The sequence below is a fragment of the Spermophilus citellus genome (assembly GCF_964194105.1).
Source record: "Spermophilus citellus genome assembly, chromosome: 5".
NCBI classification, from domain to species: Eukaryota; Metazoa; Chordata; class Mammalia; order Rodentia; family Sciuridae; genus Spermophilus; species Spermophilus citellus.
The window spans coordinates 81313310-81328179 of NC_138186.1; the positions used below are offsets into that span (position 1 = coordinate 81313310).

A 14870-nucleotide genomic window follows, 5' to 3' on the forward strand; every position below is an offset into this window, starting at 1 on the left:
ACTATGTTGAACAGAAGTGGTGAGAGAGGGCATCCCTGTCTTGTACCAGATCTTAGAGGGAATGCCTTCAATTTTTCTCCATTCAGAATGATGCTGGCCTGTGGCTTATCATAGATTGTTTTTACAATGTTGAGGTATGATCCTGTTATCCCTAATTTTTCTAGAGTTTTGAACATAAAGCGATGCTGTACTTTGTCGAATGCTTTTTCCAAACATGCAGTAATAATTTACAAACCTATGCAAGAGTGTGTATAAACATCTGGCTCTTCATTCTTTATACATAACAAGACTGACTAATCATTCAAGACTAACAAAGTCACATCCACAACTGGGAGAAAGGAAGGTCAGGGCTGTGTCCTTGTACAATAATTTGTTTCCAGATTTCCGGCATTTGGGAAATCCCTTGTGTTTTCTCTATTTTTCATACATATATTTCACATTCATATGAATGTGTATGGATATATATCATCCTGTTCTCCTATTTCAGGGTTGTAACATCTGTCCTCTGTATATACATATTTGTATATATACATATCAGAGCTATATAGTTTTAAAAAATATTTTCCACAACATAGTGTGTTTTTTCCAACTTGTTGAGGGACTCTGGGATTCAATTGATAGAATCTCCTCAATGACCAATAATGTCTGTTCATACCTAAGAGTGGGGTCTAAAAATTTGATTGAGGGGCTGGGATTGTGGCTCCATGGTAGAGCGCTCACTTAGCATGTGCAAGGCCCTGGGTTTGATTCTCAGCACCACATAAAATAAAAATAAAGATATTGTGTCCAACAACTAAAAAATAAATATTTTTAAAAAATTGATTGAAGTTGTGAGTGAACAGCAGGTCTTCACTTTAGAATAGCTAGCTGGGCTTTTAAGTTAGGGGACCTCAATTTCAGTATCTATGTCTCAGAGGTCAGATTCCTCAGTGGAGACATTTCCATTTCCAGCCTGGTTACCAGTTCTGCAGGAAGCATGTAAATGTACACTTATTTCCCTTTTTTTGATATTGAATCCAGAGTCTCAGCAGCATTTGGGGTCCCAATGCAGAGATGGTCTATTTGCCCTTTTCAAATAAATGTTCAGGCTTTAGCTGGGGCTAGGGAGGGGCAACTGCCCAACTATATAGAGTAGAAAATGGAGTTTTAGGACTTATGATACAAACTTTCAACCAATTCTCCTTTAACCTCAATTTCTGGGGAACTTATACTACCAATTCCTGGGATTCTGTGACTTTAATCAGGTTGTTTCCCAACTTTCAGTATAAAGGTTCAGTTCAAGTCTAAGCTACACATCCCACAGCCATCAGATTCTCAAGTCCCAAAATTTTGTTGCTATTGTCTCCTTTTATATTCTCCCCATTCTTGTATTATGCCTCTGAAAGTTCTTAATATTGTTTTTCAGGTATTTAGGAGGTAAAAAAGCCCTGTGTTCAATCCACCATCTATACCCATAACAACATTTCAAAGCAACATGCTTACAAAGGAGCAAAGTAGTATACCAAAAATAAATGTAGTAGTAACCTTTGGAGACGATGAACCACAAAATAAATGTGAATCCACATGATACTTTTGAATTAACAGCTTAAATGAAACTAAAAAATTAGATATCATAGCAAATTACTCTTCTGATACTTCTTCCCCTTAGGAGAAAATTATATATAATTTTGGTTTCCACATTTAAGAGACATATGGGAAAACTCTGGAATAATGGAACCAAAAACTGATTTACCAAATTATTAAGCATATGAATAAAAGTTATTTAACCTTAAGACTAAGAAGTAACAACATTATCAAGTGTATGACTGATTTCCCAAGGTAAATATTCATTAACTACTATTTGCATAAAGGAGTAACAAAAGAAAATAAGATGATGTTATACTTAGAAAATGGGCAATTAAACATTGGGCATTAGGAGGAAAAGATGATTTTCAAAGAGTCAAATTCCCTCTGTGAAACAGAGAAGAGATGTGGACCAGAAGATATCTGAATGTCTCTTCCTATTCTGAATAATGTAATTTATCGTCACATTGATGTCTTTTTCCAAGGAAGTCTGTTTGTTAGACTACTGTGGTTCTACCTTGACAGATGGCATGTGTGTTTAGTTTATGTACACCTCTAATCTAAACTCTTTAATTTCCTGCCTCATTAGAAAGCATAGCCAAAAACAGTTTAATTGACTGAAGATCCCTGAAAACAGAGGAAAGGCAATTAAGATAACAGGATTTTACAATTCATTTCGATGCTCAGAACCATATTATTTTAAATTATAGAGCATTAGGGTAGGGTTCAGAAGAGGCAATTAGCCTAATGCTAAATGACTATTTCTGAATGTATCTTAAAGCTAGATAATTTACAGCTAGATTTAAATTGTTTTTCTAAAAATATTAAAAAACCACCCAAAGCAAAATACTTGTAAATTCAATTCATACATTAAGGAGGAAAAATGAGTACTGTGAATATTTATATTTAGACATTGAAGGCATTCAAAGACACTTAAATTATATAATTGACCATATTTGAAGTGCAAAACACTACACATTTCAATGTATGAACATCGAATTTCCTGCTTCAAAAAGCAGTTTATAATATGATTAATTTACATTCAACATGATTTGCAAAACTAATTGCATGTTAATTACATGTTTGTTTCATCTGTTACTGGAATTAAATATATTAACATCAACAAAACATCCAAGGTAGAGACTCAGGTGATAAACATTTTATGATAAGGAAGATAATTTAATGTCACTCCTTGGGATGAGCACTATCAGATCCACATGTCTCACAGTCATCATTAAATCTATGTTTCTATTTTGCTTCCTTTCTGACTTGGGATGTAAGTGTAGTTACTCTCTGATCATACAGCTAATGTTTAACATATGTTGGGATTTCCCCCTTAATTCTCTACGAAATTTTTTTATACTTTCTTAAGTAGTTTAAGGGTCTACATTGTTTCTAATATTTTATTGATAGCCCATAGTAAAACAAGTTTCACTCCAAAGCAATTTATCAAATTTGTAAAACATACATGTTTGCTTAAGTGAAGCATAACTTTGCAGTTCAGCTTTGTAAATGAACTAAACTAAGTGAGAAGATTGAAGGGAATTGAAGTAATTTCTTACAAGGTCTGCATGATCTGGCCTATGTGTTTTCTAACCAGCAGTTCCTAGTATGTTACCATCATTTGGTCTTTATGTAGAAGGAAAAAAAAACACTAACTTCATCTGTAAGAAATGCTTCTGGAAGATTTATCTAAAGAAAACCCAGGCTGATTATTTTACATAGATTTCTTATGATAGTCCATGTATTCTTGAAAAATTGTATTTATATCTTACAAATGAAATCATTTAAATTACTAAGAGATTTTGCTTTTTGACAATTCTATGTGAAAAGAAACATTAATATTTATCAGGACAAGGCTATGCCTTCCTCCAGTTTTCTATTTTAAACCTAATTATCTATAAATTAGCTTGGATATACATACATGTGTGTATCCAAGCTTATATTCATGCATATATGTGATAATATAAAATAAACAAGTTTAAATAAAGAACCCAGTGATAGATTATATTTATTATAGATCTTGATTGAATTAATGACATTATCAAAGTTAATTCCAGATAGTTGGAAAATATTGAATATGCTTATGAGGTAAAATTTAACTCAATAATAGTCTATGTGGGATTAATAACCAAGAATTCAGTAGTGATAAGTATAATTCTGAAGTGACTATTCAAAAAAGTAATTGAATAAAAAATCTTGTAATTATATAACATATTCCTAATCTGTTCTATCAGACTATTTCTAACCTGTTAATTATGAGCAAATACTCTTCAGAGTATATTAAGCTTATAAAAACAGACAATAGTTCTTATTTAAATGATCATCTTTCCCTTATTCCACAATAAGAGCAATTAAAGCAGAAAGTATAAAATCTGTCATGCGAAGTCCTGCTTAGAAAGAATATTTAGCAAATTTAACTAACGTATCTTGTTTAGAAACTTATTTTAAATTGAAAATTCTTACATTTTCCTATATATATTCCTTAGGCTTTACTTTCCATATCCTTTAAATTTCATGAATATACCAACTTCTTATGCTTTCATCTAAAGAACCCAGTGTAAATTGTATCACATATGCTTTCATCTAAAGCCCTCCGACTAATAAGTATTAATAGTTGCCCCCCAAGATGCCCATGGTAAAGGTGCTTTCACCAGCAATGGCTGAGCTGCATTGAGGAGCTTTGAGTGCTTTCTTTCTGCTTGAATCATTTCTCCAGGATCTAGAAGAACAGAGTTAGGCACCAGGCAGTTTGGAGAATAAAGGACAAGGACAATGAGAAATCATTTTTGCTTGCTTAGAAAGTATTTTACTCACAGAAGGTTTTTGTATATCTAGTTAACATTTTTAAGTGTTCTGAATAGTGTCAATTCCCCATAATTTGTGTGTTCTTAGCTTCAGTGTTTTCAGGTTCACAGAAATTTACAGAAGGACTTTGTTGTTTTCACTGTGCCTACAGCTAGAATTGAGAGAATGCTCTTCTGTACCAATGCTGAATTTTTTCCCCCTTTGGTCAAATTAGAAATTCTACTAAAAACCTGATTGAATTTCTAGTTAGTGAGCCCTTATTCAAACAAAAGTGAATAAAGAAGATATCTTAAATACCCTTATTAAGAAATAAATTAGTTTTTGACAATTTATTATATTTGTCCACTATAAAGCATAAATAGTGACATAAGTGAGTGTGGAGCTAACGGCAATATTTTCAATAAACAAATCTTTATTATTAATGCAATTTTGTTCAAGGATAACAATGGTCATATACTATATGAGTTGCCTGTTGCTGCAGAAGAAAACACCTACAAATGTCAGTGGCTTACAATAATAAACACTCATTAGGTTGTATTTTCTATGGGTCAGGGACTTGACGTGTTGCTTAGTTGTATGGTTCTGGCTTCAAATCTACAATTAAGTTGCAATCATGATGTCATTCAGGGCTGCAGTCATTTAAAGGCTTGATTGAGGATGATCTACCTCCAAATTTATACACATGATTGTTGGCAGGTGACATCAATTCCTCTCTGTGGGACTTCTTACTACGTGGCAGCTGGCTTCCTTGGCAACTAGGAAGCCATGATCTCTCTCTAGTTGCACATTATTAGTTCTTTTTTTTTTTCCTATTCATAAGAAAACTCAGGGGCTGGGGATATAGCTCAGTTGTTAGAGTACTTGCCTCACATGCGCAGGGCCCTGAGTTCAATCCCCAGCACCACAACCAAAAAAAAAAAAAAAAAAAAAAGTCATAAGAAAACAGCCCTCACTCCCAACTTTGGGAGAGTCAAAGAATTTGTGAAGATATTTTAAAATCACCGCACATTTACAACATTTTTTGCAAAGTGCTTAAAAGTTATTAAAACCATAATGTGGACCTAAATTCTCTCCACAAGTCATAACCAGAAGTTAATTAACTTTCAGACTAATGTTCTAACCACTAGCCTACTTCATCTCAGGAGCCCTGACAATTCAGAGCCTCTGAGTGACACGACTGTTCTATATTTAAACAACCTTATGTAATTAATTTTATGTCTCAAATACATTTAGCAGTCAGAAATTAGATGTGCTTCAATTTGAATTTTAAATTTTATATAAATTTTTTGAAAGTTTGACAAAAATATTTATTACATATTATTTTTTTCTTTCACAAATGAAGAGAGGATGGCTGTGTTTCTATCCCAACTCAAGCTGCCAGCAGCAATGTTGGCTGCTCAAGCTCATGGGAGGCCTGGACCACCAGGAAAGGATGGGTTACCTGGGCCACCAGGAGACCCTGGACCCCAAGGTAAGTCTTCAAGTGTAATATGTGTAATATTTGTTTACCAATTTTTAACCCCCAGTGTTTACAACATGCTAATTACAGTTAATATATAATATAAAATATAGAGAGAAAATAGCTTGTTAATATTTGTCTTTCTAGAAGTCAAATATTTGAAGAAATTAAATTTCTTCAAATTTAATTATCTACTATTCTAAATGCATTTTAATATTTAGTACAACAATAACAGCAATGTACATTTTCATATCATTATCAACAAATCTTATGTTTAGACATCCTTTAAGCTCTAAGTTAGACAAGACTCATCTTAGAATCGTAAGGAAACTGAGCAGTGTCTTAGAAAATTCTACTACAAATAGTCTCCTGGGTCCAAAGTATATTGGGGAAAAATTTTAGAATTCTTCTGCTTTAATAGAGCTTGTATATAGAAACTCTTAGCAAAACAAAATAATAAATTGTTCCATTGACAACAACTTGATAAGAGACATGATCTTAAATTTGGCTTGACTAAATTATTCTGATAAGGTTATGTTGTAGAATATGGTCAGCAATCAGCAAAGTGGTCAAATAGACTTGGGCTTATAAGAGTCACAAATTTGGATAAGGAAATGCCAAATTCAGTAAGTATATACCACAAAAGGCAAGACCAGAGAACCTGAGGAGACAACTAGTTCTCCCACAAAGTTATTCTTAGGAATTCTAGGGGCAGTTCACCCTGGCCAGTTTGAATTAAATTCTCTAGAATCCATTTTCAGGCACCATCTACTCAAAACTATCCCCAACAGTTTCCACTGAGTGACACATCACATTCCCCATTCCAGTTATATACAGAGATGAGTAGACACAGAGAAAAGCAGACACCAGTGAACTGGTTTCCAGATTTAGCAGAACTATCTTGCCAACCTTAAGCACAGATATACCTAGCAGCCCTGCCTACCAAAAAACGACAGACCCCAGACACCAGGGAACCAGTTCTGAGACTCTGGGTGAAGTCCTGAAACCACTCCCAATCCCAGAGAGTGCTCTGTAAACCAGATGGAGGGGAAGAGGGTTTTCAGTGGTACACCCTAGGTGACTCCAGATTTTTGTCCCTTGATTTACCAGAGACAACTCCTCTCTTCCACAGCAAGTAGCATTTGGAGGCTACTATGGGCAACAGAACCGGAAAGCCGGAGGACAGCCCCCAAAGCAAGAGGCCATGGCAGCTGGGGAGACTTACCCAGGAGATATTCCCTCCGAGGTCGACTGGAGCCCTTACTCCTGGCTGGCTGCCAGATTTGTTAGTGGAAAGGCTAGGTTTATTTACCCCAAAATGGAAGCCCCTTAGTCATCTAGGAGCAAGGCAGTGGTAGAGAAATCACTTGTACTAAGTAGAGCTAGCTGATTAGAAGAGGAGCAAGGCAGTGGTAGAGAAATCACTTGTACTAAGTAGAGCTAGCTGATTAGAAGATGGAGGGCCATCTTACCCTGAAGTTGACTTAGAGGCAGTTATAGAAGATGGTTCATCACAGACTGGTGGGCACCTTCTCACAGGTGGAGGTTTGTTACTGAATGACACCTATCTGGTCGTAACTGCCTCCTCACCAGATGCTTTTCAGTTCTGCAAAGATCATTATTTCCTCAGGCTATTCTTGTCACTGATTAGTTTGCTCATGTGCAGCTCCCAACCTATTACACAAGGGATGAACTAGAGTGGTTGACCCAGGCCCTTTTGCTAATCATCAAACTCCTAATGAAAGAAAACAAACTTCATCTGATTCTTTTGGAAGACAAGTGTCAGGTGAGCTTAACAGGGAGTTGGATATTCGATCTGGCCTCAAGGCTCAGCTTCATGATCACTCTAGTTTCCTTAAACTACATTATACCCTACCTTTCTCTTAGATCATAGGAATGTTTGACAGATTGTTAGAGGAAAGAGGAATGTGTGGAATCAGAAGTAATCTCTATGTGTCTACCATTGGTGGGTGGGTGGTTATTATCTTTCACCTATTGGGTCTGTTTTGAAGTCAGAATATAAGAGAACTGGAGTGAAGATCTTGAAAGCCCACCTGAAGATACCTCAGATCTCATGAAGGATAAGCAGTGTCAATAACAATAGAAGAAAAACTTTGGACAGATCCTTCAGACATTGGTGATCTCAGACAACAGGAACAATGGAAAATTGGCTGACCAGAGAAAACCTCTTTGGAACTAGAGTCACCTGTTCTACACAACCATGGCTTCTGGAACCATCCTAGGTGTTGGAAAAGTCCATCAGTCACAGGCAATTCCAAATCAGCAGTATTAGTGACATTTTTGGAAACAAGACTTCTGCTCATTATTCCACTTGCCCTCCCTTTTGCAAGGGATGTCTATGCCACTCTGTCTAGGAGACATCATAAACTACTTGAACTTTTCATAGGACTTTGCAAGCAATTCTTGAATTTGAAAGATTTTGCCACATGATTTCCAATTTTTTAAAACCAAGGTTTACTAAAATTGACCAAACATTTGTCCTAAACGGGTTTCTGACAACAGACACATAACTTCTTAGTTGTCTCCTCAACCTTTTCATCATTTGTTAAATTTTCAGCGAAGCAGCAGAAAAAAAAAACTTGTAAAGAAAAATGAGATTCATTTTTATAGAAGTTTGCCTATAATTAATGTTGTACTGATAATCCTATCTAAAGGCACAGAGAAATCTACTGGGGGAAAAAAAACGAAAAAGAAGAAAAGAAAACAAGGTTTCTTTCTGCTTGATTTCTGGTACCTCTACAGGAGGGCATAAGGAATTGAAGAGTTTTTCTTTGGTGGATAAATAAATATGAAGTGCTCAGAAGATGAAACCATGCTATGACTTCAAAGTTTTGCTGTGAGATTTAAAAATTTTCTTGAAAAGGAAGTAAAAAAAAATGCATATGAAATATCTTCGTTAGTGACCATGAGAACGTCAAATGCTATTGTCTGAATTGGTCCTCTTCATCCCTGATACAGTAAAGTGGAATTTGAGGAAGGGTCACGCAGCAGAGAAAGGGAAAGGAAGTAGGACTTCTGTATGTGGTGCAGTGTGTTCTGCCCATGCGTGAGTTCTATTAATGGTGGCTTTTGTGAATTTTCTAAATGACATATAGTTCTTTCAGTGTTTGTAAGGAAAGAAAACCATCATTTAAAATTAAGTGGTTTGTTTTGAAACATGTACAATGGAGTCCTTTTATTTGCTCCTTATGGATAGGGAAAGGCAAACACATAAAGGGGCCTCATAAAGTTTCCTGTGCTTATTCTAAGAAGCAGAAGACTGTAGAAAGCAATGAGAAAATCGATGTGTGACAAATAGAAGTACACAATCCAGGTTGAAAAAAGGAGGTATTGTTCCTACTGAGACTCTGATAATGAAAGCCTGTGGGTCCCCTTTCAGCACCTTGATCTTCTTAAGGAATGAAGAGCATTAGGATTCCAAGTTAGGTCACCTTTTTGCATTTTTTTCTATACTCTCAAAGGGGTGATTGTTGCTGTCTTTTTCAATTCAAAAGCATTTGCAGAGTGTTTTATTTGAGCCATTCTGTTGGGGTCTGAATATTGCCTTCTCGCTGTGCCTTGAGAGGAGAACTTGCCCTGGAGTTCGCCCCTCAGGTGGGCAGCACCCAGCCTGATGGCTGGTGCTCCAACAGGTGAGTGAGAATGTGCTACATTAGAATCAAAGAGGTCCTGAGACGCAAGATCCAGGCAGGTTCTTCTCTACAAAAAAGGAGAGGCAAATTCTCCTAACATTTAATTTCTTGGATGAGTTTTTGAGAAATAATTTTACGACTGCTCCACTGATTCTCTGCCACTATGAAAACACTGAGGAATAAATACACATTTGAAAGTCCTATTTCTTTCACCTCACATGTGGGTTAGTAGGAGGGAGAAAAAGACTCATCCATATGCCTTCCATTGGTTTTAAAAAGATATTATGGGAGTAGTTGTTTTTATTTTTTAACTTTTAGAAGTTAGCTATTATTGGCTTATAAGTGAAGAGAAACCTGGTTTTTGTAATCTAATGGCCCATAGAATAGTTTATGTAACTGGTATAGATTGACCTTTCAAATATGTTAGCAGCAGGACCTTTTGTGAGTGTGGGCACAATGATTGAGGAGTACTGCCAAAAATTAGTAGACCAGAACCAGAGAAGCTAAACAACTTGTAAGACATGAGGCAGTCCCCCCACATGAAGAATTATTCTTCCAAAATACCAATGGTACCCTTTTTCTGGCCTCCTTTGTCCAATATTCATATAGATGCATATATATATATATATATATATATAAATTTAAAAGTAAATATCTGGAGTTAAAACTAAAATCTCCCTACTGGTAATAAATACAGTCTACCTCCTGAAAATTTACAACAAGCACCATGTTTCACCAATGACCAGTACCTCTACGTCCTTTAGGACAGTGCTTTTCTGTTTCTGCCTTCGTATATAAACTGCAGTGATGTCAAATTATCACACTGTGTACTTGTGATCTATGGAAATATAGGTCTGCTTGGAGATAGACCAGCCTCTTCCAAATTTAAAGAGACTACTACTCTAAAGAAGTAAAAAGCTAAATCCTAGAAAAGGAGAAAATGTAATGACTTTATTAGCACTTCTATCTGACAGTTGGTTATGAAGCAATTATAAAATAAGATCCTATGGCTTTATCGCAGTTTGGGACCTTATTAGGAAACTCAAGAGTAGAAAGCACTCTGTTTGTGCAATTCAGTGGCTTTATCTGTTACTAACAGGTAGTTATTAACCTAATGAACTGAGAAATTTGTACAAAGAAATTGTTACATTTGACAGGAGGACGGTAAACATGTCCTTATTATACAAATATACAAATTATCATTTTGAAGCCATATGCCCTGTAATCCATGTGGAATAATGTATTTTTTGCATTATATTAAAATCTGAAAATTGAATTTAAACTATGCAAAAACAAATAGGCAGGGTTTTTTTGTATTTACGGAGATATTTTTCACTTCAAATTAGGTCACAGTCTTGTTAATCCTCTTATTAATCAAAAATTCATATATCTTTTCTTATTTTTCTTTCTTCCTCTTTTTTAGCCTATTAAGTACTTACTGAGATAGCTTGAGGGTCAACTTGACAATTTTTATGTGATAGTGAGGCCTATTAAATAAACCTTAGATAATAAATGTTATTTTACTCCAGAAATGTTTAAATAATGGATTTGGAACGGTGCTTTCAAGTGGTCCTAAGTACATTCTTCCTTGCGGTTCACATATGTTAAATGAAAGCCACTTAAAGAAATCCTGTAACTATTTTAAATTTGAAAATTTGAATATGTATCAACTTAGGACATTTTTGCCCCATGTTCAAGCCACTGTTCTTTCTAGGATCTAGGATTTTATCAAACATCTTCAACATAGTTTTCAGATATGAATTTGTGAAATATCCTCATCTATGTATTCCCAATATATTTCATTATCATATATCTGTTATTCCATTATGTTCATGTTCCTGTTCAGGTCACACCTGTAAAGCAAAAATATAACTGTGTGGTGATACATTGCTATTGTGACTTAGATAATGTGTACACTGTATGGTCAAGTCAGAATTGACAATGACAACCCAAAAACTGATGTCTAACTCTCAACAGGCATGGGGGGAAAACATCATATGTGCTATTCATAGGGAGATTAAATTTTCTCCTCCTGACATGTTCTGTTGTAATGACAAACTTTTATGACAAAACACAGCCAAGTTAGGGCCTACTGTTTCCTACTGAGATGCTGTCCTACTTAGATCCTTCCTGTGTTTCTGCATGGTTCTGTGTGATTGTCGTGTTCATTTGAGACTAGGAACAATGTTTAAGCTATTGTATAAGCATGAAAAAAATCAGAAATAAAAACTATTTACCATCACTGTGAAACTCTTACAGCTCTGAACCTTTTCTTCAAATTATTATGTGAATGCCAATATATAAAAAATATAAACATATTTGGGGGCTTTTTTAAAGCACAGGTAAGGACTCCTAGGGTACAAATTGCCTTGGAATGTCTAGCTCAGGCAAAAAGAAGCATATTCTAGAACCAGAATGATTTTACCTTAACATGTACACAGGTCTTAGACCAAATTCATTTTTGTGAAGTGTGTGTGTGTGTGTGTGTGTGTGTGTGTGTGTTGGGGACAGATAGAGCCCAAGGCCTTGCACATGCTAGAAAAGTGCTCTACTACTGAGCTACACCCCCAGCCTTGCTACAGTATCTTAAGATGATGAAGTATGCTTGGGAGGATCCCCCCATCTCCCCTTGTTCTCTAGCATTAGTGAAGTTCCTGGTCCTTTGGATTTATAAACTTCCATGTTAAAATACGGAATTGCTGTTCTAGTTTTATTGTGTTGTTATAGTCAGCAATTTGAACAAAGACCTGACTCAAGATGAGCTGACTCACATGTACTCGTTGCTGTCATTTATTGAAATCCTGAGCTGTTTGTTCCTTTCATTTCCTTTATTTGATAGGATAAGGTTCAGAGCCTTGTAATATCTTGTCCTAATGTTAAGCAGAACTTTTTCAGTATTCTTCTTTTATTTAGCCTATACCTAGCCTCCAGTCAGAATTTCTATTGAAGAGGACTCATACACCTTGTCATTGTCATTTGAAAAAGATACAAATGATCAATTTGAGTTCAGTATCAATTTCATTGGCAAAAAATCTATCAAGAATTTGACTACTTGGACATTTTGTATTAGTTATGTATTTTTAAGATCCTCATTGTCTTATCACACCAATCTGATATTTAACTAAATATGTGCTTCATGCAGAACAGATGGCTAATATATGATTTATGTTAAGTAAAGAAATCACATAAACATCATGACTCTGAAAATGGTTCTTGTATGGGTTATGTTGCCATAGAACACTCTTACTTTTTCCAACTCTTTTTATCTCTCCCTTAGGCTACCGAGGACAAAAGGGAGAAAGAGGTGAACCTGGAATTGGATTGCCAGGTATTCCTGGGACTTCAGGTAATAGTGATGCTATCTCCCTAACACATGATCCATGTTGTCTGTAGGAAAAGAGAATGGATAGTATGTGTTCTGCATTCTAATGGGATCCTTTTTTTCATTAGCTATGGGTTTGCCAGGCTCACCGGGTACTCCAGGGCCCCAGGGCCCCCCAGGACCCAGTGGAAGATGTAACCCAGAAGATTGCCTCCATCCTGTGTCTCATGCCCATCAGCGGGCAGGTGGGAAATGAGCACACCTGAGGAAGACTTGGTTCCTGAGGATACCTTCCGCCTTTGGAGCTATCTTATTTCTGTCAAACTCTCACAGTTTGTGGGCTGCTTTTTTTTTCTTTTTAGAATTTTACTGTAAGTCAGACATTAAATGCAAAAGTCTGAATCCTGTTCCTACAATAATTGCAAATTAGTATTTCAGATTTTCCCCAAATTCATTCCATATGTTTTGCCTCATCAATACTACGATTTGTATTCAGTTTTATATGAAACATGCAAGCAAATCTTGTTGTTAGTACTTCAAAAAAACATCATATGATTTGGTAGACGGATGATGTTGTACATTTTGTACACTTGTCATCATGTAATTGACCTCTGATCTCTTAATTCTAAAGTTTCAGACTTGAAGTTTTCTTAGCAATGGAATTTAGTGTCATTGCTAAAAATTTTGTTCACTTTCTTGTGTATTGCTCCTATTAATCTTTTTTGATTACTTTTACAAGAATTCTTATGCCATCCTACACCCATCCTACTTTTGCAGAAAAATATTTAGGCAATAAGAGCTTCACTTTATAACTATGCTTTGGAAAAATTAAAGGAGACTGTTTTAATCAGGGAGCCCAAAAACTCACCATCACCAACAGCTAAAGTAATTTTTTTGATTCTTTATATAATGAATTTTATTCAAAGCAATCACTACTGGCATGAATACATACTGCATGGGGGAAAAAAGGAACAAAGTGACAATTGTTTAAGAGTCCCATGAAAAAAGCCTAGCACTCTGTGTTCCCTTCACTGAGTTTCTCATTTAATGAAGAGAAGAAAGCTCTTTTCCCTAAGAGGTGTTTGGTGGTGAAGGCACCAAGGCATCTTTGGTACTCGTGAAGTTTAAATGGCCTCGCTTTGGGCCCCTGTACCTGTTATCCTTCTGACCTCATGACCCTCAGACTTTAAGACAAGAACTGGCCACCAAACCAAGGACAGATTTGTAGCAACTGAAGAAGAAACCGACTTGCCCTAGCTGATGAATGTGTGGTGTCAACAAACGCATATTGAGAAGGTGCAGCCCAAAATCTCCTAAGGAGAATAATGTTTCTCCAGAAGCTTCGGCAAAGGAAAGCTATGGGACCACACATGCAACTGGCACTCAAATGAAAGAGCTAACACTCTCCCCAAAACCACATCCTCTGAGAGGAAACAAAGACACGGTGATCGTCAACTGTTTTACTACATGGTATTTTTATTGCCTATCTATACACTATTCTGAGAAACTTGTGGTTGAAAACAACAAATTTTATAGAGTAGTAGACATGAGAATGTTGCTGAACTTAGCTGGTGGATCCCACAGATGCTGAGATCACACCACCAGAGCCCTCCTGTCACAGAAATCAGGAGTTCACACCTCTTCAAGGAGCAGTGCAGATTCTAATTGGACATGATTACTTTTGTCTGTTAGTGGAAAAATGAGTTTAGAAAAGCAAGCCCACTGAAATTGTGAACAGAGTTGTGCCTGAAGAGCATGCCTAAATTAAGGCAGAGTTTATTTAAATGCACCCATGATTTGAACTGGTTTTCATTATCGACGAATGAACTGCTGGTCAGGTACTGTCTACATGGCTGTGCATACATACAACCTTCTAGTTATTTCATGTTGAATTTTGCTCTATATTTTAATTCCAATTTATTTATTTTCCAAGGTTATCCTGTTTTTAACTTTAAATTGACTTTCTTTTTATTTTGTTTCTTATGCAATACCTACAATGGTGCTGTGGTTTAAACTTACACAATTGGAATATGCATATGCATTTTACATATGTATTGCATTACTA

The 14870-nt window shown here is 35.9% G+C and overlaps 1 protein-coding gene across 1 annotated transcript in view; it reads left to right on the forward strand.

Annotated features, from left to right (window-relative positions):
* COL19A1 (collagen type XIX alpha 1 chain) overlaps positions 1-13806 on the forward strand; it is a 334697-nt gene extending 320891 nt beyond the window's left edge. The window contains exons 50-52 of the mRNA XM_081293835.1: positions 5714-5842; positions 12761-12829; positions 12934-13806. Coding sequence (XP_081149961.1) covers positions 5714-5842; positions 12761-12829; positions 12934-13061 — 326 coding nt within the window. The 3' untranslated portion in view covers positions 13062-13806. The remainder of the gene's footprint in view (positions 1-5713; positions 5843-12760; positions 12830-12933) is intronic.
* The last annotated feature ends 1064 nt before the right edge of the window (positions 13807-14870 follow it).